General features: G+C 37.1%; 1 protein-coding gene across 2 annotated transcripts in view; it reads left to right on the top strand.

Moving 5' to 3' along the window:
- Window positions 1-21432, top strand: part of cgnl1 (cingulin-like 1) — a 32181-nt gene extending 10749 nt beyond the window's left edge. For both annotated transcript variants that reach the window (XM_051901628.1, XM_051901629.1), the window contains 11 exons: window positions 9905-10111; window positions 10400-10504; window positions 11232-11384; window positions 11643-11813; window positions 14730-14888; window positions 14996-15085; window positions 18055-18138; window positions 18277-18401; window positions 18510-18618; window positions 18892-19055; window positions 20193-21432. In XM_051901628.1, coding sequence (XP_051757588.1) covers window positions 9905-10111; window positions 10400-10504; window positions 11232-11384; window positions 11643-11813; window positions 14730-14888; window positions 14996-15085; window positions 18055-18138; window positions 18277-18401; window positions 18510-18618; window positions 18892-19055; window positions 20193-20349 — 1524 coding nt within the window. In that variant the 3' untranslated portion in view covers window positions 20350-21432. The remainder of the gene's footprint in view (window positions 1-9904; window positions 10112-10399; window positions 10505-11231; window positions 11385-11642; window positions 11814-14729; window positions 14889-14995; window positions 15086-18054; window positions 18139-18276; window positions 18402-18509; window positions 18619-18891; window positions 19056-20192) is intronic.
- Window positions 21433-25622: the final 4190 nt, after the last annotated feature.

The raw sequence follows: 25622 nt of genomic DNA on the forward strand, positions 1-25622 counted from the left end.
AGACAGATTACAGATGTTGGCTTTCTGGATATTTTAGTGAGCGGCCAAGCCACCAGGCTGAACGAGTGTTATCGTGTGCACCTTCTTTATGGAGATAGTGTTGATAGAAAGGCCCCATGTGGAGGAACACTGAAGGGTGAAGCACTAAATGGAGTTTAGCGCTGCTTAATTGCAGTGGCAGGCCGTCACTAATCTAATGAGGCTCTGATGGGGTGGTTAGCTGGTCTCTCTCTCTTTCTTTGAAAATGAATGATGGGATTGTTTCATATGCAAATAGCTGGGGGAATTGCACATGGCCAATAAGTGGGTCACTGTGCAGACAAGGGGTCTTACAGATGACACAATGGGAGGAGCTCTATACAAAAAGGTTAGTTTGATTTGTTTGCCTTTTGTTATTCTACAAGTTCAGACTACTGATCCCAGGTTTCCCAGTGCACCTTGTGTGGATATTTCTATAAGGCTTTTGCTACCAGCAATGTAAAAATGTAGATGGTCAATATAACTCTGAGTTTGTTTTTGTCCACTTTTACTGCTGCATATAAAGGTATTGCTCTGCCCCCGTAGCAGGAGAGGGAACAGAAAGGGAGTGGAGGGTCACAGTGTCCCCCCCCTCATCAAGAGATTCCTGATTCTCAACGGTTGGGCATCCTTGTGAATGGATTCTCTCCCTGCTCCAATAGCTTTCCCTGTTTTCTTAAGGCCAATTCACACTGCACCTACAAACGCCGACCACCGGCAACTGACACTTCAACGGGTTTTGTCAGATCAGTGTGTTGTTTGTCTGGTTGTGGAATATCTGCGAAGTGACATACTGTGAATATGGTGATTGTCTGCGTTGGTCGGCGTCAGTCGGTGCAGTGTGAATTTGCCTTTATTCGTAACTGGATTTCTTCACAAAAACCAGACCAAAACAAACTTTTGTTTTAGACATGATTTAGCTTTTTTTTTCCATTATAAGTCTATTAAAGGATTAGTTCACTTTCAAATGAAAATTATCCAAAGCTTTACTCACCCTCAAGCCATCCTAGGCGTATATGACTTTCATCTTTCTGATGAACACAATCGTAGAAATATTAATAAATATCCTGAGGCATCCGAGCTTTATAATGTCAGTATTCATTACCAAACGAGTATGAGCCAAAGAAAGTGTCTCCATCCATATTCATCCAATATAAACATATTCCACACGGCTCAGGAGGGTTAATAAAGGCCTTCTGAAGTGAAGCGATGCGTTTGTGTAAAAAAAAAAATCCATATTAAACAAGTTATGAAATAATATATCTGGCTTCCACCAGACCGCCTTCCGTATTCAAATTACGGAAAAAACGGAACTGGCGTCACGTCAATTCCGTAAGTTGTATAGGGACGTCATAGAACGTAAAGCATAAGCTATTTGACAAATACAGAAGGCGGTCTGTTTATATTGGATGGATGTGGATGGAGACACTTTCTTCAGCTCATACTCATTTGGTAACGCATACTGCCAGAAAGAAGAAAGTCATATACAGCTAGGATGGCTTGAGGGTGAGTAAAGCTTGGGGGTAATTTTCATTTGAAAGTGAACTAATCCTTTAATTTTTTTTTTTTTTTTTTTTTACTTTACGGTGCATTTAAATGTTTCTTATATCAAAATATGGCAGGTAGTAGTTTTTTTTACCACTGTTTTTTGCTTTTGAATGAAGTCTGTCATCAAGGCTGCATTTATTTGATCAAAAAATAATGTAAAAACAGTAATGTTGTAAAAAAAAAAAATTACAATTTAGAATAATTGTTTTTTATTTTAATATTTTTAATATATTCCTGTATTGGTAAAGCATTCTTATATGCTGATTTGCTCCTCAGAAACCTTTCTTAATATTATTAATGTGGAAAACAGTTTCACATAATTTTTGGTTATTTTCTTTTTTTAGAATACTTTGATGAATAGAATGATGAATAAAACATTTATTTGAAATAGAAATAGTTATACAGGTACTGTTCATTGAGCAACCCCTATCAGTGAACCACTACTGAAAATCCAAAACAGATCTTGCATCGGTTGCTGGGATCAGGATGTATAGCTTTTGGTGTATTTGAGTGCAGCGCCGTCACTGTGCTGTATTTGTTTGTTTTGTGGGCTGTGGCTGATACAGAGCGGTAACCGTCTCCTTGGGGTTGTTTGGGGAGCCGACAGTCTCACAGGACGTGGTGTGTTTCCTCAGGTGATGATAGCAAACTGTTCCGGCCTGCTCTGTGGTGATTCAGCTGGATGCCTGAGTGGGAAAGGGGAAGTGGAGGATGAGATAGAGGCACAGAGGGAAGTGTAACATTGAAAAAAAAAGAACGAAAACAGTGAAGAACAGCCATATGAAAGCAAATATGATCTTCAAAGAGATTATGTGCATCTGCATTAGTCTGCATCTCACCCTTTAGCCTAATAACAACAAGCTCAGTCGGCAGCATTTCAGTGTCTTGATGGACAGTGACAATGATTATAAGCGATTACTGTGACAGTTCATAGACTACATATAAACAGCAGCCCTCACGCGTGACGCACATGTAACTAGGCCATGGCAGGGTCCTCACTACAGGCTGAGCTCAGTCCAGCACTGGCCTGGATTCTTCTGCCATTGTTCTCACTGTCCCACAGAGCCAAAGTCCCCTGCTGTCAAGAAGTGTAACGTCCTGAAACCCTACAAACCCCCCACCATGAGCTCAGCAGAGGGGGTCCGACCCTCAGACCTCAAGTCTTTATGGGATTAAACACAGAAGCACAAAGCTAAGGATTTAACCCGGGCTCCAAATGAGTCCAAACTTCTTGGCTGTGGTTTTAAAGATGAGAGAGAGTGGAGCATGATGGCAGATATCTGTAATGTTCATTGAAGTTAGTGGCATGTGTCTTTGTGTGTAGAAAACAATTGATGAGTCGCTTTAAGTTACAATCACACCCAGTCTCATGACACCATCTGTATGTCTGAAGTGTTTATAAATTGTGTTTTGAATTTGGCTTTTATTAAGGAGGTGGCTGGGAAAGTTATTTGCCCAACCTGCTTCTCATTTCTGTTCTAGTGTCATAGTTACATGGTGAAGGAGTTGTTTTATTTATTTACACTACCATTCAAAAGTTTAGGGTCAGTACGCTTTTTTTTAATGTTTTTGAAAGAAGTATCTTATGCTCACAAAGGCTGCATTTATTTGATCAAGAATAGGGTAAAACAGTAATAATGTGAAAAATTATTACAATTTAATATAACTGTTTGATGTTTCAATATATTTTAAAATGTAATTTATTTTTGTAATGGCAAAGCTGAATTTTCAGCATCATTTCTCCTAGGGCTGTGCGAAATTGATTTCTCGATTTTGGCTTCCAATGATTATGAAAAAATTATGAAAAGATAATCAAGGTAAAATGCATCCCATTCTTTCCTTCACAGTGGTGCGCTTTCATTCCTCCAGCAAAACTTAAAGGCTTAGTTCGCCCAAAAATGAAAATTCTGTCATTAATTACGCCGTTTTGTCTACGATCCACGTCTACACTGACATTTCCACAGCGTTTCAGAACTGATCTCTCTCTACACTACACGACCAAAAACGCATGTCACATGACCATTCATGCACACTAAGCATGCGCATACAAGTGTAAACAGTTGCCTCTTGTGCATGTTTTAAAAAAATGTTTAACTGCACAATGGCTGCTAAAAATGACAAAAGTTCAGTCTCCATGTTATTGTTTACACAGTTGTCAAGGATACGCAGAGCGAACGTGGGCAGCCATGCTATCATTTTCAGAAGTCTCCATTTTGGTCCAGTTACACTAAAACGCAACCCTGGCGTTTTCAAACTAAAACGGGCTCTGCAGCGTTTTCGAAAGTTTCTGTTTTCGAGGGTCGAAAACGCTGGAGTAGTGTAAACGATAGGCGTAACCGTAGCAAAAGTTATGTTTCAAAACGAAAACGCATTAGTGTAAATGGGGCCTTAAGTGAATGTAAACAGTTGAGAAAGAAAACGCATGTGTAACAGTATACTGGATCCGTGCAGCTCTTAAAGTGACAGCAGCCTAATAAATCTGCTGCAGTCTATCACTAATGTTAATCAAACAACAAAAGACAAAGATAAAATCAGTCACTGCTCTTGAATGAATAACTTTTGTACTTTTAATAAGGATTAGTCTATATTTAATTTTAGTAGTGTTATTTTACATTTGATTACTTTATTCAATTTCTGTTGTCCATTACTTACAGTATCTTAATACCACTGTTAGAACATCTTCCTGAAAAACCTAAAGCACGGTTTAATATTTAATTTGTATTTTTGTTCAATTGTATTTGTCAGTTTTGTATTGCTGACTGTTTACTTGTCTTCTGTAACTGTTTTGAGGTCCGTTACTTACATTAGTTAACCTAGAATTAGTTTTTGCTGAAGTATCAATAATTGTGAAATTTCACTGATATTTAAAATTAACTCCTTCCATTTTTGCCATAATCAAGCAGCCCTAATTACTAAAGTCTTCAGTGTCACATGATCCTTCAAAAATCATTCTGATATGCTGATCTGCTCAAGAAACATTTCTTATTCTTTATTTTAAAAGGAATAATGAACAATAATTGACATGAGCACTGGGTCCATCATGTAAATATGCCAGATTTAGCCATACAGGCTAATTTTCATCTGTAGTCCCTAAATATTATGATTGAAAACAGTTGTACAGCTATTTTTGTGGAAACTGTGATACAGTTTCCTTTTTTTCACATTTTTTGAGGAATTGCAAGAAAAAGAACAGTATTTATTTAAAATAGAAATCTTTTGTAACATTATAAAGGTCTTTACTGTTACTTTTGATCAAGTTTATCTGTCCTTGCTGATAAAAGTATTAGTTTCTTTAAAACTGACCCCAAACTTTTGGTAGCTTACAATAAGCAAATGAACATTGTAACATGTATGAAGAGTACATAGAAACTGAATGAAATACCCTGGTTCTGCTATAAGTCTCATGGGATATGATCATGATATACCACATCCGCCATGTTTGCATTGTTATATGACATCTGCTGTGTTGCTGTTCCCCACCATTTGTGAATACAACAACTTTTGTCAATGGCCTCCTTAGCAGTTTTGGCAGTAGAACACATTCCAAAAAGTTCTGGGACCTGGCCACTCTGATCACCAGAAACTCATATGATTACATTTGTAGTGTAATGTGTCCTAATGCATCCCGGGCCACATACTTTTCTAACACACAATCATTTCACCACAACAAAAGTTTTAACCTTTGTGAACAAAGCACGGCTCTACAACTGCTTGGTCAAAAAGTCATGCACAAGATTTAATTTGCTCTTTCTTACATTCTCTGCTTTTGAAATCTGTGTGTACTTGAGCCACCCTCCACATTCAAAGAATACAGTATGTTTTCTTATCTCCCTCCCTGAAGGACGAGAGGAGGTTATTACAGGCGTCTTATGCAGCTGGAAAGAAGCCAGTGCTTTTCAAGCAGCACTTTTTCATTTCCAGCTTGAGCACCTCTCGCCCGTCCTTAGCATTTCGTCCTGCTTCGGCACATTCATGTGTATGTGCCTCTTTGTTTAGGAGCAAAGCTATTGTAACGTATACCACCAGGATGCAGAAACAGACCCGGTGTTGTTTGGAGCCAGAGTGAAGCTTGAGTCTTTGGTGTTGCTGTGGTATTCAAAGGTTGAACACTTTGTGCCTGGCTGATAAAGTTTCAAGTACCTCGGATGACCTGTCGCTTATGTTTCTGTGGTTGTGTATTCTTATCTTTCTGTTGAGTCACAGCACTTTTATTGAGAAAAAAAAGTGCCTGGCATGTAAACAGAGGTCACATTGAAAGGTTGACCATAGGAATAGATGACTAATTGGTCTTGGCTCTTGCAGTGAATACACAAACTTGGTTGTGGTAGGTAAAAACAGGGCTGAATTTTGGACAAAAGAAAAGCAGGATTTCCTGTGGTTTTGCACATTCTGAGTACAATGTGAATGAAATCACTGCTGAGGCACCAGTTAAGTATCAGTGCAGTGATCATCTCAGGAAAAAATGCACTTCATCTGTGTGGGCATTGAAACACTGCACAGTTATGGTTTGTTGTAACAGTTATTCTTTTGATTCATTTATGATGGCCATGTGTTTTAAGGGGAAATAACATGTTTTTTTTCTAGTGAAAATTTCTCTAAATCTAAAGAGTTTTAACAGGTCTTTAAATATTATTAGTGTACATAGTCAATGGACAAATATTGAGGCCTTTTTAAATGTTTCTATTTTTAATTTTTTAATTTATATTAATATAAATATATATATTTAAAAAGTTATATATAATTATATATTATATGCCCGTAAAGGGACATTGAGATGGGGAGGAAAAAATAGATTTCAATGCAAAAAATTGCAAACGCAAAAGCATTGACTTATTATTTCTCCTTCCAGATATTGCCTCCAGAGCATAGCAGTAGGCTATATTTGTAAATGGTGTGACGATGGCAGTCCAATTGGTGCTACGGTTGACCTGTGATTAAATTTTGGATGGCTTTAAGATTATGTTGTACCCCATCGGATTATAAATTTGACATGTAAACTTGAATGATTTGAGAGTGGATTAGAGAGTTTTAGCTCTTTGGAAGTACTGTGCTGCATGGGAAGGAGAAAATCATGGTGAATTTAGGATGGCTTTAGGCAGGTTTATTAGTTTCACTGATGGTTTAGGCTGTGAAGATTTAGGGCCGCAAAGCTTCAGGACGCACCGTGTCCTTGCTTGGAGGTCATAAACTGATTGTGATTCTCCTGCCATTGTTATGCTTGAGCTTTTAAACACTCTCATGCTCCATGCTGGTTAATGCCCAACTATACATAAACAGCCCGAGCAAGCTGGAGCACCATTCAGAGCACACTGCTTTCTCAAATCTCTCTGAGTCTTTGTAATGCCTCTGTCAAGAAACAAACATTGCTCGTCTCTGCCCTTTCCTTTCTCTCTCTTTCTGCTCTTCAAAGCCCTGACTGCGGGAACTGGGGCATGCAGGGAAAGGGAACGTATGCATACAAAAAAAGAGTTTGAACAGTTTCCCCAATGCAACAGTTTCTCAGCACCATTCCCATGTCCTGTAGCTTATCAGCGGTAAAATGTCTCACTCCAAGTAAAGGGAAGAGAATATTGCCACAATTAAACTGTTGTAACCTTCTCTGAAGGACACAGACATCATGACAGCCACCTCATGTTGTGCCACAGCTTTTCTGAAGATAAAAATGTTAATATTTAAAGTTCACTGCTTACTAAACTTTGTCAGTTTATGTTATCTTCTGCAGTTTTGCAAGCATAGAGTATGTTGTCTTACGCTAGGTACATATTAGCGAAGCACCACCTTCTGGCCTCTGTAGTTTAGGGGTGGTGGTGTGGCGTAACAGACATTTGGATTTGTTTTGGGGTGGGTGGCCATGGTTATTTTGGGAGGTATCGTAGTTAATGAGTTAAGAATTACTGACCAGTGAGGGCAGCAGAAAAAGAGAGGGGGAAAGATTCTTAGAGGGGCTTCAGGACTTTGAACTGCAAGCAGAACTGACATAAATCCACCCTGCTAATGAGTCACTGTGTTATGAGTTCCTGTGTTAGGCTTGGAATGAATTTGTTAACACACACAAAGAGCTGTGTGTTTTCTTCCGGATGTTCACCAATCACAGGGTTTTCAATTGTAGTTCCACTCCATTAGGGCACAGGTATTTTAGACACTGTCTGAAGAATCTGGTGTCTCTTAGCTGTTGCATGATATATATATATATATATATATAATTGTGATCTAAAGCATTTGCCTGTGTGAATTTTAAAAAGCACATTAGAAATTTGTAGAACATAAAATTTTGACTACAGGTAACATTTATCAGACAGAACAAATTTTGTTGTTATAGTTAACTAAAACCAGATAAAAACATTTACATTTATTGAAATAAAATAAAGGTGATAAAATAATATATAGTAAAAATGAATAATAAACGTATATAGACATTTAAAAAAAAAAAAAAAGAAAAGCTAAAAATGACAAAAACACACAACAAAATGAAAATGAAAATGGAAAACATATTAATAAGAACTTATTTCAAATTTAATAAAAAAAATATATAATAGTATCTCAGTGATAGTGAAATAACATTGACTAGGACTTGGCTTTTTGTTTAGCTATAATCTTTTTCCACAGTTGCTCACAGTAGATGGTTAAACCAGTTGGGTGACATTCTCTCATAGCAAACGATCTACCTGCTCATCCAGTTCTGGAACCATCCGTGTTGTGTGTAATCTTTGAGCTGTCATCAACGGGATATGTTGATCCTTAGTTGCATGACAGCTGTCTCGGTTTGTTAGCTGAAAGCCTCACAAGGAGTTCTGTATGTGTTGTTTTAGGTGTCTTTGTCCATGGGTGTCTAAATTGCAGAATGAGTTTGAAATGGCACAATGCATTTACACATACAGGCAGCTCTACAGGACAGTCTCGCTTATTCATCAAACTTGGCAAAGAAGAACGCAGAGTGCTCTGTAATACTGGCCGAGCAAAAGCTCAAACCAGACAAAGCAGCAGCCACCAACAGAGCACAGCCTAATTAAGGAATTCATTCACGTTCGGAGACGGCTGCTGAAACCGTAACTTGTCAAAAGGCTTAAGGAATCAGGAAACTGTATATGTGTCAGGTTGAGTCATTGAGAAACTGAAGGAGACATGCTTAGCTGATTCTGAATGGATGACGCTAATAAATTGTACAGGGTCGTTCAGTTTAACCTCACCTCTGTTGCCTGTGATTCACTGCATTTATATTGGCCCACATCATTTAAGAGGGTGTCAGAGGTTAGAGGCCTGTTGCACTACACTCACTTTTCCATTAGTCACATTCAGTTGTCGGAGTTCATTGACTTGACTTGATTAAATATTTTTGTTCCCTGTGATAATTTTGTTTTGTTTTGTTTTTGTATTTTTTTTTTTTTTTTTTTTTGTCTTGCATATTTGTGACAAACAGTGCATGTGATTGTGTTGCTTGCAGCATTGTGGCAAGCTTGTTTTTTGTTTTTTCTTCCTCATATTTCGTTCTGATGACTTAATGCAGGAATTTTACACATGCACTACCATTGAAATGTCTGGGGTTTTTTTTTTTATAAGAAATTAATAATTTTATTCAGCAAGAATCCATTGAATTGATCAAAAATATTAAGCGGCACAACCGTATTTGACATTGATGATAATAAGATTAATAATAAGTTTAAGATTAATACTTAACTAATACTTAAATAATACATTGATGATACTTAAATAATATTAAGATTAATACGTTTCTTGAGCAGCAAATCAATATATTAGAATGATTTCTGAAGGATCATGTGACACTGAAGACTGGAGTGATGATCCTGAAAATTCAGCTTTACCATCATAGGAATAAATTACAATTTAAAATATATCAAAATAGAAAACTGATATTCTAAGTTGTAATAATATTTCACAGTATTACTGTTTTAACTGTATTTAATAAATGCAGCCTTGGTGAGCATAAGAGACTTCTTTCAAAAACATTAAAAAAATTTAACTTTTGAACGGTAGTGTATGTGTCGCTACTGGAAGTTCTAGAGAAAAGAAAGCTTAGATAAACCTTCAATATTATGACCAAGAAATTTTCTTAAGTATACAGTTTGTGAAACTTTGAATCATCCACCTTGCTTGCTTATATCAGGCTACTGTTCTTACAGTCCAGTGTTAACCATGTTGTGTTGCAGTTTCTAAAAAAGTTACTGGGCAACTGCCAGTTTTATTTAATCGCAAAACCAATTTTACTTGTATTTGGTGTTAATTTTGGAGACTGAATGCAACTATATAGATTTTCAAGATAATTGTGCGTAATATACGTATATGTAACACTCTCTCTCTTTGTTTTGTGCTCTCTCTCTAGAACAATGTTACAGCCAATAAGGAGAAGGAGGAAGTGGAGGCAGCAAAGAAGGTATCCGAAGGCCAGGCAGGCCGACTGTCTCAGGAGGTGGAGAGACTCCGCAAGAGGGCACATGAGCTGGAGAACGAAGTGGCCAAACTCAACCGCATCATCGATGAAGCGAAGCTGCAGGAGAGCAGGCTGGGGGAGCGAGCTGGCCGTCTGGAGGTACTTTCAATCCTCTCTTTGGTTTGAGTGTGAAAAAGAAACACACTTATATTTATACACATTTATATCGATTAGTTTTATATTGGTATTAGTATATTTACATTCTAATGGTTACATCAACCCAAGGCAGTTTCCACAGATAAAGATTAAAATTGTCCTGTCTGGAATTCCATCAGCACTGATTCCCCATTAACTATTCCCCTTTAGTCTGGGGGAAAGGTTTAATCTGTGTCTAGAAAAGCAGACACAGAGAAGTAAAACATCTGTAATGTGTTTATTTGTAACTAGAAAGAGAAAAGGCAGTTGGAGGAGTCTCTCGCTGAGGTCAGGGAACAGGAAGAGGAAATGACCCGTGCAAACCACGCGCTTACCACTCGCCTAGAGGATGTGCAGGTGAGACCTGGGAAGCCCAACTCTGAGCAGGAGCTGAGATCGAATCATGTTTGGTTGTGTTATTATGATTTTGTTGCTTTATGTACACTACCGTTCAAAAGTTTGGGATCGGTAAGAATTTTTAAAAATGTTTTTGAAAGAAGTCTTTTATACTTACCAAGGATGCATTTATTTGATTAAAGAAATTGTGAAATATTACAGTTTGAAATAACTGTTTTCTATTTTAATATATTTTAAATGATCCTTCAGAAATCATTTAATATGCTGATTTTCTGCTCAAGATTTTCTGCTCAACATCATTATTACCAATGCTGAAAACAGTTTTGCTGCTTAATATTTTTGTGGAAACTGTGATAATTTTTTTCAGGATTCTTTAATGAATAGAAAGTTAAAAAGAAGAGCATGTATTTGAAACAGAAATTTATTTTTGTAACAATGTAAAAGTCGTACTGTCACTTTTGATCAATTTTTTATTGTGGAATAAAAGTATTAAATTCTTTCATGATCTTTCTGACCCCAAACTTTTGAAAAGTGTGAATAAGAGGTGAAAGTAATATTTCTAAATAATGTCATATTTACAGCTTCAGAAATGTATGTTTCATTTTGGTCACACAGTGTTAAAACTATCTTAACATCAACCTGACAATCAGAGTAGCATTACTGTTTTAATAATTAGCCAAAAGGAAATCATGTGTTAATTTGTTAATTGATACTTTGCCATCCATAGAGAAACTTGACCAAAATGACTCAAGAGCACCATGAGCTTCAGGAGCGGCTAAAGGAGGAGAAAAGTCAGAAAGAGCAGTTTAAAAACACCAAGAATGAGATTGAAGATGAGAGGAGGCTGCTGGACCGAACAGTGGAGAAACTTCAACGGGAGGTGAGAGACTGGAGTTAACCCTGAATGATAATGTGCTTTTTTTTTAATCATGTAACGGTAATAGGTTTTAATCTTGCATTCAGTACATGCTTTCTTTTGAATTCACTGAGGAATACAAAACCTGAGCTGGTTATACAACTTTAGTGTGATTTGTGTCACAGACACCTGGGCTGCAGCCGATAAATTTTTGAGGAATTGACAAATTTTGTTTTCCTCTGTCTTACTAGTTTTTCAATATCTCTCTCTCTTTCTGTGTAGATGAATGAGATAGTGGAGGCATCTCAGAGCTCAACTCAGGAGCTGCAGGAGCAGATAGACATGTATAAGGAGAAGAACCGGAGGGAGATGGCGGAGCTGCAGAAACAGCTAAGAGAGGGAGGACTTGAGCTGGAGAAATCCCGTCTTACTGCCAAGACACTTCAGGAGGAGGTGGGTGGGGGAGAGCAGTTATATCAACAGAGTTCAGCAAAAACCACCAACCTGAAGCCAAGTCTAAAAAACAAAGCAAATCATTCCTACAAGTTCACACACAAGTTCACAAAGTCAACTGGACTAAACCAGCTGGTCTGAGCAACAACTGCTTTATCATGACCCGGTCAGACCAAGAACGATAACCATAACCATAACTAGTGTCCACACTAATGGACGATTTTGTTTTCTATAAGTGTGCACTCCAGTTATATCGTCTGCCACCTTAAAAGCTCAATCTCTTTAAAATTGGTGGATTCTAATTGGCTGTCAATGTTTTTAGCATTTATCAGCTGGAAAAAATAGTTTTGAAAGTGATTCCAATGATATTGTACCTCTGTGTTATTAACGTTATAGTTTTGATGTGGACTTCCCTCTTCTTATCGAATCAGAATAATTATTAAAGATTTTATAGTTGTCGTTATAGTTATCGTTAAAGTCCTTGGTTGACATAATCCCTTAAAACAGTACTGTCGTTGTGTTATTGTTGATGATATTAGGCGGTAATACCATGGTCCTTTTGTTACTCAGAAAATTAGAAAAAGAAAGAGCTTTATTGCCATATATAAAGAAGGAAAGTGCTACAAAAACATGTATAAATGTCCAAAACCACGGTATTACCATGGTACATTATGCAGTTTGTTTGATTTGGAAATCAGATAGGAAAATCTAATTTTATTGGTAGGATTATCTTTGCTAAACATTTGAAAACGAAACACAGAGGAGCCTGTCAGTGTTTAAGCCCTTATGCTCAGAGTTTATGGTCTATTTATCCAACAGCACAAAAAAAATCATGTAAATATAGGAAGAGTATCTAGCCAAAGTTAAGTTTGCATTTCTCAAAAACTATGAGTTTCTGAAGAAGCATAACAGTAAGCTTGAATTATAATTTAATGTAAAATTCATCATATGCCATGTTAAACATAATTTGCATAACTTCAGTGTTATTCAGTTGATCTCCGTCTCTCTGGAGATGAATATCATCATATCAACTCTATCAGTGTTAAACCTCTGGAATGTTCCTTGCCACCATTAATCATCGGCCGACATTCTTTTGGCAGATCACATTTTCCAATCACTTCAGTTCCTATTCGCAGTCCCTGTCTTTCAGTTTATGTACTCAACAACTCCAAGTGGGACTGACCTTTGACCTCTGCTGTTATGCGATTTAACCCTGTCACAGCACTGCGGCATTTGAGGAATGTTATTGTTTGATATGGGAATCAGGCATTATTGGTCAGCCCTGTGAATGAGGTCCCGTGGAACAGTGGAGACTGGACCCATCCCCCCAATCTCATTAACACTTTATGAGCTGAGAACGAGAGTGTAATCTGGCCCACTTTCAGCACTCACCGAGTCACTGACTGACTGTCATTCTGTGCTGCTGCCTGTGAAATATCGGTTCATGAGCGGAGAAGGGAAGAGAGCGTCAGAAAGAAAGATACAAAGAAAAGCAAACAGTAAAAAGAAGAAAAGAGATGGAACAGTGAGACATCCTCCTCTGCACAGCTGTGTGTGAAGGAAGAGAAGGATGCTGTGTTCCTGTGGGGAGTGTTGGGTCTGAGCGATGACCTGCTGACACCTCATCCTCCCAGAATTCCATCGTGCACATGTTCTCCTCTCTGACACACTCTCCTCAATACATATCATGACCTCACTCCTACAGCTGTTTCCTCTGGAGCGATATACCTCTGCTGCTAGCTTCTATAAAACCAAATCAGACACACCAAAATGTGCTGTATGCTTCTTACATGTAGTATACACAGTAACACATTTTATTCTACTTTCCTGAGTATTTGTTACCCAGTTTCTTCTTCAAAGTCACATGTAAAGATCAAAATCATTTGTTCGTCTTGAACTGTACACTTCACATGTGGTTTAGTTCACTCTTGACAAAGGCAGCATCTTGTGGCCAAAAATGTAACTGCAGCAACAGAACAGCAAAAAGTTGAACTCAAGTAAAAGAGAGATTCATTTCACACATGTAGCACACCATGAATATCATGGTACAAATTAAATGGTAATGATGTAATATACATGCACACATATATATATATATATATATATATATATATATATATATATATATATATACACATATACACACATATATACACATATACACACATATATACATATATATATATATATATATATATATATATAATGTATATATGTGTGTATATATATATATATATATATATATATATACACATGGATCATCTGATATAGAGCCATATCACACTTCTGCTCCTATGATATATATACATTATAAATAAATATTGTTTATAATATCATATATTATAAATCCTTCAACACTTACACTACTGTTCAAAAGTTTGGGGTCAATACGATTTTTTTTTTTTTTTTTAAAGAAAATAATACATTTACTCAGCAAGGATCTATTAAATTGACCAAAAGTGGCAGAAATAATCAGCAAATAATTTTATAATGTTTTTGAATATTTAATTTCAAATAAATTCTGTTCTTTTGACATTTCTATTCATCAATATTTTTTTTTTATCAAATAAATGCAGATTTGGTGAGCATAACATTTTAAAAACATCAAAAAATCTTCATGAATTTTGAAAAGCAATGTCCATCTATCTGTCTGTCTATTTGTCTATCTAAAATTTTAAATCCCTCACCACTTATGTATTTGTTTATTGGCATATTTAATTGCTTTCAGATACCAATAAGAGTGTAATTCTGTCTGATCACCTTTTTACCAAATTACACTACAGAATTCTGCACATTTTCTCCCTAAATCAGTTCTTAAAATGTGAAACTTGTTTCATCCAGGCCTGTTTACAGCTATCCGAGTAGATGTAAAGGGTTTGACAGAGACTAGAATGTGAATGTGTTTGTGTGTTTCAGCTGGCTCATGTACAGGAGGATCTGCGGCAGTGTCAGACAGACAGAGAAGAAGCGCTGCAGAGAGTGAAGGACCTGGAGCAGAAGGTTTATGAACTAGAGGTCGAGGCTGAGACCAAAGCCCACTCAAACGACAAAACCAGACAAGTTAAAGTCTTGGAGGTGCAGCACTAATGTCTTCTTTTTACTGTCATCAACTTTTTATTGAACCGTTGACTGTTGTAATGTAAATTTGTTGTAATGTAGAACGTGCTTTTATCTATCAATAGGACCGTCTGTCTGCGGTACAGGTTGAGCTGGAGGAGGAGAGACAGAGTGGAGACATGCTGATGGAGAGAATAGACAGAGGAAGAGAACAAGTGAGCTCCCTCTGACACACTCACTTTTGTTGTTAATATTTCACAGTAATAAATAGTGAAATTATTACAACTATGAAATGACACAAATGGAAATTATGCAGTGACCAAAACTATCTTATATTATGGATTCTATATGAGGTGCACCCTGGGTTCACATGAATATTGGGCACTTTTTCCTCACTATCTCGTCCATTTAAATGGTTTTTACTTGTGCTATGCACATGAGATGAAAGCTGGCTTAAAAAGCTGGCTTTTTTGCATTTACCTTAAAGTTAACTAAAGCAATGCATGAATACAATTTTGAATCATGTCTCATAATGTAGACTGAAGTATTTTCAAGCTCTCCTTCTCCATGAGTACTTTGTTACAAGCCACACACACACTGTTCAATCCTGGTAAATTACAAGTGACGGAATTAAACTTGAACGCTTGATCCACTGTTGGGTTCTTCTTTTAAAAGTTGCACTCAAGATTCAGAGTTAATTCACACCAGAGTGAGAGAAAGATGGAGTGGGAGTGCATTGTAAAAAGAGCTTGCGTAATCGTTCTCTTTGGCAGCCTGCCTCTTGGTGAAAGAGTGCCTGTCTGAATTTCAGGCATCAATTAAGAGTTCTCTCTAAAGCTCCACTCTAGACAAAATATGCGAGCGGCCAGGCATCTCAAGTCGGCCAGTGGCAAAGCTCACTCTGAAATCATTTTGGTGAAACGTCCAGAATCGCCCAAGCAGAAGTTTAAAGCAAGGGGCCGGAGAGCAGTCTTCCTTCCTGACCGATAAGGCCGGTAAAGGGAACATTTCGCAATTTGAGGCAAAGATGATACATGTTTCCTGAGAAACAAAGTCTGTTCTACAATGTCAGTCTTAAAGTGTTGCTTCATTGCTTTTTATGACTTTTATGTGTACTTAGGAAAGTTTTTTTTTTTTTTAAAACAAGCCATTTAATTTCAGGATCATGCATCATTTGGTTGAACCCATGACTTCTTGAACTTTCTTCACAAGTAGCCCAAATTTGTCCCCTTGCTTATTGTTTCCAAAAGCTAATTTGGCGCGTTGGTCCGATTGCACCTGTCGCACTACATTTAGACCCCTTAAAAAAAGCGACAAATCTAGACCAGGGCTGAAGACGTGATTAATAGATTATGAAGGAGAGGAGCGTGTGAGCTTTTTTTAATTGTCTGGAAATAGAGAATCGAGGCAAACATAATGACACAATAGTGTTACACTAAGGCCGAGGTGAGTTTCCGTGGAAACAGTAGAGGGCTCTGTGGAGACGGGGTGGGTTACAGAAGTGGGGGGTGGTGTCAGGATGGGCACACCTGCGTCCATGGCAGCAGGTGCATGAGCGGCTGTCTAAATGAGAGTAATCTCCCGCTCTTTGCTCACATGCTCTCTGGCTTTCTCCCTCTCTCTCTGTCTGTATTGCTCTCGCTCGCTTTCGTGCTTTGATTAGTTTCAGTGTGTTTTCTGCTCTGCTGACGCAGCGCCCTGCAGGGTAGAGCGGCACACACAACCCATCCCTCATCCCTGAGCCCCGCTGTCACACGCTAATTGGCATAAAATATCATCCACTCTTAGCGCCTGGCAGCAGACAAAAAGAGCCATCTTTTCTCCTTCGATCGATTTCTATTTCTTCTTTTCAATTTTTATCCCTTCTTTCATATCTGTCTTCACTGTCTTAAGGCAAGTTCTCTCTATGTTTTTAACAACTTTTGTGCATTTTATGCTTTGGAAGACTGGAGTCCATGAAAAATATCGTCTGTTTGGAGAATTTCAGGCAGGTGCTTTGTAAATGTTTTGGAGGAATTATAGAAAAAGTAAACAGCTGTACGTGATATTATTGCTACAAATATTATCCATCAGCATCTATGATGTTTCGACGTTCCAATGTGAGGAAAAAAAAAACCTTTAGAAAGGTAAAACTATGTGCACTACCATTCAAAAGTTTGAGGACAGTGTAATTTTTTAAAAAGAATTTAATATTTTATTCAGCAAGGATCCATTAAACTGATCAAAATTGACAGTAAAGACATTTACAATGTTACAAAAGACTTCAAAGAATCCTGAAAAAAAACAAACATCACAGCTTTCACAAAAAAAATGTTAAGCAGCTTAACTGTTTTCAACATTGATGTTTTTTGAGCAGCAAATCAGCAGATTAGAATGATTTCTGAAGGATCATGTGACTCTGAAGGCGAGAGTAAAGGCCTGTTCACTCTAAGAATGATAACTATAAAGATAACTATAGTGATAATAACTATATTAGCATCCACACCAACGCATGATATTGTTCTGTTTATTCTAAGTGTGCGCTGCAGTTTTGTCATCTGCCACTTTAAATGCTAACTCTTTAAAGCAGGATGGATTCTGATTGGCTGTCAATGTTTTTAACATTTATTATCGTTTATCAAAAAAATCGTTCTGAAAGTGATTCTAATAATATTGTTTCTCTGTGCCGTTGTTATAGTTTTGTGGACTCTGCTTGTTATCGTTTATCCTTGGTGTGAACGGTCCTTAATGGTTGGTGAAAATTCAGCTTTGCCATCACAGGAATAAATTACATTTTTAAAATATCTTCAAATAGAAAACAACTATTTTAAATTTAAATTGTGATAATATTTCACAATATTACTATTTTTACTGTGTTTTTGATCAAGTAAATGCAGTCCTGTGAGCAAAGGAGGCTTCTTTGAAAAATTTTAAAAATCATACTGACCATAAACTTTTGAACAGCAGTGTGTCACCAAATGATTTGGTTTTTAAAAACTATTATAAATTATCATGAAAATATACATCTTTTATGGCCTTTTAGGGCTCCTTTTTCCAAATTGTGTGAAACAAAATGTAAGGAGCAGACAAGACAGGGAAAAATTCACAATCTGGCATGTTTTTAGTTGGGGAGGAGGTTGTTATTGTTGGTGTGTTGCTTTAGGGAGGTTTGCCATTAATGTTTGTGTTGCTGTTTGTGTGACAGTTGGAACAGATGAGGAATGAGCTGATGCAGGAGAGAGCCAGCAGACAGGATGTGGAGTGTGACAAAATCTCCCTGGAGAGACAGGTAAAAACAAACCCGTCTGACTCTGATCGATGCCTTAAACCAACTGTCATCTGCTCCTGTTGCTTTCGACCTCTGCAACTTGCAAAGCAGTAACCTTCTTTGCATATAATTATACATTCTGTTGTTTTCTGTGTCAAGAATAAGGATCTGAAGAGCAGGATTGCTTATCTGGAGGGAGCTCACAAGCCTAGTAAAGAGGGATTGGTGGCCCAGCTGGAGAGCCGCATCCAGGAGCTGGAGGAAAGAGTAGAAGGAGAGGAGAGGTAAATGAGAAAACGAATGCAACTGGTGTACTAGACATCAAATCAGTTGATTTGTGTGAAATGTCTGGTATTAAGAAAAAAAATTTAACTTCATTAAATATTTAATAGGGAACGAGCTAACCTGCAGCTGGTGAATCGTCGGCTAGAGCGTAAAGTGAAGGAGATGATGATGCAAGTAGATGAAGAGCATCATTCACTGCAGGATCAGAAAGATCAGGTCAGTAAACATTCCTCCACTGGGGAAAACGTAAAAAGAGAAAATCTTCTAAGCTAACTTTCTTTTTAACCCACTTTTGCACATTTTATGAAAGCATTTTCTCTAAAAGAGTCAATTTTATTGCACAGATGGATTACTAAAATCAAAAACTAATTTTGGAAATAATATTCAGTGGGTCTTTTTAGGTATGTTGCAACACTGTGCAACAATGTTGAATTGTGATGAATCTGTACTCAATATTGTACTTTTCTGTTGTGGTGTGTATGTGTGTAGTTGAACTTGCGTCTGAAGGCTCTGAAGAGGCAGATGGATGAGGCGGAGGAGGAGATCGACCGCCTGGAACACAACAAGAAGAAACTGCAGAGAGAACTGGAAGAGCAGCAGGAGGCCAACGAACAACTCCAGAGTCAGCTCAAAGCACTGCGCAGTGAGATGAGGTAACGATTCAAACCTTACTGAGATAAATACAGTACTGCTGATCTGGGTTTAACTCTGAACACCAGGATGTCAGCTAAAGCAATTCATTACCACTGATGGAATGTCATCTCACAGACTATGTGCGGTAGAAATCACGCTGTCTGTCCAAGTATATATGGCACAATGGCTACGTTCACACTGTCAGTTTATGGGACTGACGACCGCATTTAGAGGTTTGAGTCTCCAAATGTCTCATTCACACAGCAACTTAGTATCACGAATACTGTCTGTATGAATGTGCAATGGGAGTCGAGTACATATTCTCTTATCAGTAACCATACAATACACACAAATTCTGATCCTTATGGTTTTCGAGACATATCTCTGTCACTGTAAGTTCCGTATCAAAACTACACATGAAAACACAAGGTAGACATGCATTTGTGCAGCGCAAAGCGTCTCTCTCGCACTGTGTGACATGAGAAGACAACTACTTGTCCAGTCTGGTTCCGTTCACAGCACAGGTTTTCCAAAAATGCAGTTGTGAGTCCTGAAAATTTCTGGTTGTCACTCCCGTAAATAATTGAACTGGGTGTGAACGTAACTGTATTAAGGACTCAAATACAGGACAGACAGCTGTATTCTGCTGCTGTGTGAACGTGGCCAATGTGTCATAGAATATTTGAAGGATTAAATACAGAGCAAGCACATAATGAAAGCCAATTGTTGTCTGTTTAACATTAGACGTCAGACTAATATCACAATATCCCCTTACAAATAACCGTGAGTTTCAACACACTACTAACGCAACACAACCAGGCCTCGCTCCTTTTTTTTATATGCCTTGTGAGGAATTACAGTGTATGTTGGAATTATGTTGAATTACGATGTGTACGTTCCTGGAAAAAACTCAAGACTACAATCGAGGCATTTCAGGGAGTTCAGAAACTGTGCTTACTGATATAGAGAATCACTCCCTTTGGTGTGGACTTTGTGCTTTGTAACTTTGCAGACCATTTTCATGATCAAACAGCAGCATTACACACTAAAGAAAAGTTGAAAATGTAAAAAAGCATAATAGGACACTTTAATATATAGAAAATTATACTTGCGTCCTTTAGACTAACTAAAAATGCCCATTTTTGTTAACCCACAAGGCGTAAGAACAACTCTGCACCAGTCCTGAACGCCAATGATGATGATGATGATGAAGACGATGATGATATCAGCACTGATGGCGAGACCTACTTCAGCTCTTCATCTGGCTACAAGCGCTCCAACAGTCCTGCCTTCATCTCCAATTTCTCTCGGTGAAAACACTATTGGAAAATGTGAAGGAAATATAAAGAAAGATGGAAATATATATTTGTGCTCTGTTATAAACTCTTTGCCACAATTTCATGTAACCATGAGCCCAATCCCAATGCCTTTTTCCCATGATTATATATTTTTGGTAGATTTTTGTACAAGTAATCTATTATGTGTTCAACCCTATTGGAAGTTGTATAGCACTGTATATCTGCGTTAAATACAATGTTTCTCAAGTTTTATTTTTACTGTTAAACATCTTCACAGTTCCACGAAATACACTGACATAAACTGCCTTTTAATGATGCAAAAATGCCATTTGTTATTTAACTATCCGGAATGTGAAGGACTGACAGATCTTTTTCAAGGAAATTCATACAATACATAGTAAGGGAAGCATGTATGAGGGAATTTTTATACATAAAAACATACAGTTATGGCCAACAGTTTTGTTTTTTTTACTTAATGAACAAGCAGATATAATGTTATTTTTCTATTCATATGAAGCTGCTTTCACTTCTGTAAATTTTCAATTCATTTTCAACATTATTCCAGACATAAGCGCCTTGAAAATGTGCAGAGGTGCTCTGTTGCAACTGGCTGCACCAATCTGTACATCTGAAATGTTACATTGTACTGACACATTTATGTTTCCAGGAGTTTTCATTCCTTTCTGAAACACAAAACAGTGTTATGGATCAAATCGTATGAGCCTGTTGTATTAAAGAAAACATTTAGAACTGGTTTCACTAAACCTTTATGCCACTAATGGGATGCTGCCATGTACCTGCTCAAATGTGAAAGCATTTGTGTGCCTGTTGTTTGAGAGGTGGAAGAGATGTCCTTCCTTATGCAAACATTGTATATTACTGTTCTGACAATCACCCTTTGGAGAACACTGTGATGATTTGCACTGTATGTTGAAGTGAACTCTTTGTGTGTCTGGTGCTTAAATGTTGTTTAATGAAACAAAAAGCACTATTATTAGACATTAGTGCATCTTTTTTAAGGTTCAAAAATGAATCCTGCTTCTACCTCTTTGTAAACATCTACATAAAAAAAAAAATAAATAAACAGTTATTCCCATGATGCTCAATGTTTGTTTTCCATTCCTTGCTTTTCTTATTTGTGTACATGGTGTATAGTTTAACATATAATGGAAGTAAATCACCAGTGTCATTAATGTGTATAAAATGAGTTTCTGGCCTTGCATATTTTGTCATTACTCTAGTCCAGACTTTCTCAACCAGGGGGCCTCTGCAAACTTAAAAGGAGCACCAATATTATTTAAAATAATGTAGTTATTTATTTTACAATCTTAAAGTGTAAACCCTAAAAAATAAAGATGTATAATATCAAACTGACAAGTTTTTATTTATTTATTACAGCAGAAGTACCACAGGTAAATATCAGTATAGATTGGAGGGCCTTGAAATATTGAGAAAAGGGATCCTTGGAGTCAAAAAGTTGAGAAGAACCACTGCTCAAGTCTAGATATTGGTCCACTTGTGCCTTAAGAAAGAGAAAACAAACTTTTATAGTTCTTCTGGAAGAGCAGAGAAAAAAAGAAATGCCTCCCCCAGTGTTGAGAGAGGACTGCATATGTGTGCTGCTGTGAATGTCTTTACAGCTGAGCACCGGAGGAGAGGCCTGAGCCCCTCAACAAATCTTCTAGGCTATTGTCTTTAGGTCTGATCTTTATTGTTGCAGCACAAAACAAACTAACCTCCTGATGTGAGAGAAGCATCTTAGCCTAACGAGCAGAGATTCTTGGCAAAACCAAGACTCGTCAGGGTGGGGACTGTACAGTGAAGATCCATTCCTGAAATTCCAAGCCCACTCCTCACACACACAAACACACAGAGTGCTTTGGTGATGAAAACGGTTTCTTTGGTAAACTAGTATTATTATTATTATTATTATTATTATTATTATTATACAATTATATCTGTGGTAAATTATTTTTAGTCAGGAATATTAGAAACCAGTTACTTTTTGAACGTTGAGTTTTGGTGATTTACAGCTCTTTACTGTCCTCTTCCGTTTAGTTAGAAGTACTGCAGGTTTGAAAATGTAAACGATGTCAACACAGTACCGAAGTTCACACCCATCACATTTTTGAATGTTAAAACAAAACAATACATTATGCATTTATTTGCAATTATTCATTTGCAAACTAAATCGTTTAATTTGAATTAGGCCTATCTCTTTTAGAATAAACTAAAAAATGTGCTAAAACATGTAGCCTAATGTTTTCAAAGCACTGAAGTTTATGTAACTGATTTTTTTTGTCTAGCAGCTAATGTGGTAAATAATGTAACTATGTAATACCTCTTGTTCTTGTGGCATTGAATTAAAAATTCACAACCCTGTTGCTCAGACTATGACCTCAGCTACTGGCCATTAATCACAGTATAATTGAGGAACTGACTCAAACAAACAGATTATAATGACACCATCTAGTAGTCAGACAACCTTACAAAATACATACTTACATAACTTTCATGATCATTAAACGCAAGCAGATTGTACAGTCTTTTAAAATTATACAAAAAATAGTGAATTGTGCTTTTTCAGAAATCTCACTGCCACAAGTCCAGTGTCTTTGAAAAGTAACGTCTCCTCAACAAGCCACACAATCATTTGTGTCAATTGTGCACCAAACGTACAGAAAAAAGTATGCATATGTAAGTTTACCCTAAGAATGAGCAATTGCAATTGTATGCATACTATATCAAACATTACTAATAAATAGACTAGAGATAAACAAGATTAGTTATGTTTGATTGAACAATCATCTTGGGCATGTTTGTTCCTATAGCGGGAGTGAAAATTTATGATGAGCAGACTAATGAATCCTAATGGTGTGCAGTGACCCCTAACAGACAGGCTCTAGGGGCTGGACCATCACTGGTCTGAATGAGAACAGGAAGTTGTTTGGCCGCCAGAGCTCGTTTCATATTTCAAACTCATCTATTCACATCACTGTTTTCTCATTCTGGGGGATGTCCTCGTCTTATTGTGTCTTGTGAGTCACAAAGAGAGAGTAAACAGAGCACAGGATTTTCTCTTGCCCTTTATGTTGTTTCTGTCTGTGGTTTTCCATTTTCCCCTCACTATCATGTTTTCACCACATTCATTCTTATCTGTCTTTAATGCATTCTTCTTGAACCATTTTATTACTTCTGTATTTGCATACCAACACGTTTTTCTATATCTCTAAGAGATCTTGGCTTTTTCTGGGAGACTTGTTTGTTTCATTGCATTTGATGTGAGTTTATCTAATGCCATTATCCTTTATAACTTTTGTTTTATACCCTTAAATGCCCATGAGCTACTCTTGGCTTACTGCTGGTTAATTAAACCCAACAATCAAGTTAATTTAAAAGAAATCCATCGATTCTTAGTTGATTTAAACTGTTCAGAGTAGTAAGATACACAGTAAAAATGGTAAGTACACTACCATTCAAAAGTTTGGAGTTGGTATGATTTTTTTATGCTTTTAAAAGAAGTCACCAAGTATTTTATAATAATAAATATAGTATTTAATAACATTTTACAATATTATGAAATATTACTAAAATGTAAAATAACTGTTTTCTATTTTAATATATTTTAAAATGTAATTTATTCCTGTGATGGCATTACTCCAGTCTTCAGTGTCACATGATCCTTCAGAAATCATTATAATATACTGATTTGGTGAAAAATTTAATACAGTTGTGCTCCTTAATATGTTTGTGGAAACCGTGATACATTTTTTCAGAATTCTTTTGATTCTTTGATGTCCAAAAGAACAGCATTTATTTGAAATAGAAATCTTTTCTAACAAGATAAACATCTTTACTCTAACTTTTGATCATTTTAATGCATCGTAGCTGAATAAAAGTATTCATTTCCTTTAAAAAAAAAAAACGTACTGACCCCAACAGTAGTGTTTGTCAAACTGACTTTGTGTAGGCAGACTCAAAAAACATCTGCTGTGACAGAAAACACAAGTGGGTGTTCATCTAAAACACTACGGTCACAGACAACATGTTCCTAAGTGTTACTTATAAATGTCAAATAACCAGTTCTCAGAGCTCAGTCTTTGTCTCCTGTGTGGACATCACAGAATAAGATGTTGTTAGACAATCAATCTGCTGTAATGACTCACCTGTCAGCCGCAGGTGAAGCTGCTGTACGGGTCATGGCAAATGACAACAAGGCAATTATTCTAAGACAGCAGTGCTGGCTAAAAAATACATGTTGTTGATTACAACATCATGGAGATCTTTCGGGTGCCTTCTGAGATGTGTTGTTTTTAGTTTACGTTTTTTTATAGTGTGGGTTTGAAAGTGAATTTAGTGCCACATTACATAACATCCATGACTATGTTTAGCTTCTGTAATACAGCTCAGCCAACCATGTGCTATTCACAATCCATGTTAAAACCCACAGGAACACTACAATAAGGCAAAGCACTTTGCCATTATTTCAGGCAGGATTTGCCATTTGTGTTGAATTGCCAAAAAAAAAAAAAAATTATGGCAAAATTTAATTGCACCAACTTACCGCTCACCCACCAAACCTAAGTGGTCGAATCAACCTCAACAGAATGTAACAGAACAGAATTGCTTCTAATATACAGATTTAGACCGCTTTCTATGGTCAAATCATAAATGTCATGCCTTTTATTTGTTAGTATTTGTTGATTGACTTTGTCTCTCTGAATAAGATGCCTTAAAAATGTAAACGTTTCTGTAATAAGTGACTTCGTGTTTAAGTCCACTCCCCTTCTCTGTACATAACCTCTACAAACAGTTTATTTGCAGACTGTATTTCTGCCAGTTTTTCTAGTCGTCTCTTTTTCCCACTCTCTGTTTTTCTTCCTTTTCCTGTTGTCACTCCTCATCTCATCTTAGAAATGTGCCTGATCTGCACCTCAGAGAATCCAGCCTGTCTAGTAAGACCAGGTAAGAAAGGTGACAATACAGAAATAACACAATGAGGGAGGTACGTATATGTAGGCTCCTAGCTCACTTTTTCTTTTCCTTGTTAACTGGGTGCAGTCAGGCATAACTGTAGGTGAGGTGAGCTGGATGGATGGATGTAACAGTGTTTACCAGTAATGTGCTGTGACTGAGTAATGATGGGTTTGAACTTGAATAATATGTCACATAAGGAAGACAAAATAGCTGTGCAGATATATCTTCATATCAGATTGAGAGAGAATTCATCTGACGTATGCTACATCCTGTTTTAGCATTCATGTGGAAAAGCTCCACAGCCAGGAAAAT

Source organism: Ctenopharyngodon idella, chromosome 7 (genome assembly GCF_019924925.1).
Source record: "Ctenopharyngodon idella isolate HZGC_01 chromosome 7, HZGC01, whole genome shotgun sequence".
In the NCBI taxonomy this organism is placed as follows: domain Eukaryota; kingdom Metazoa; phylum Chordata; class Actinopteri; order Cypriniformes; family Xenocyprididae; genus Ctenopharyngodon; species Ctenopharyngodon idella.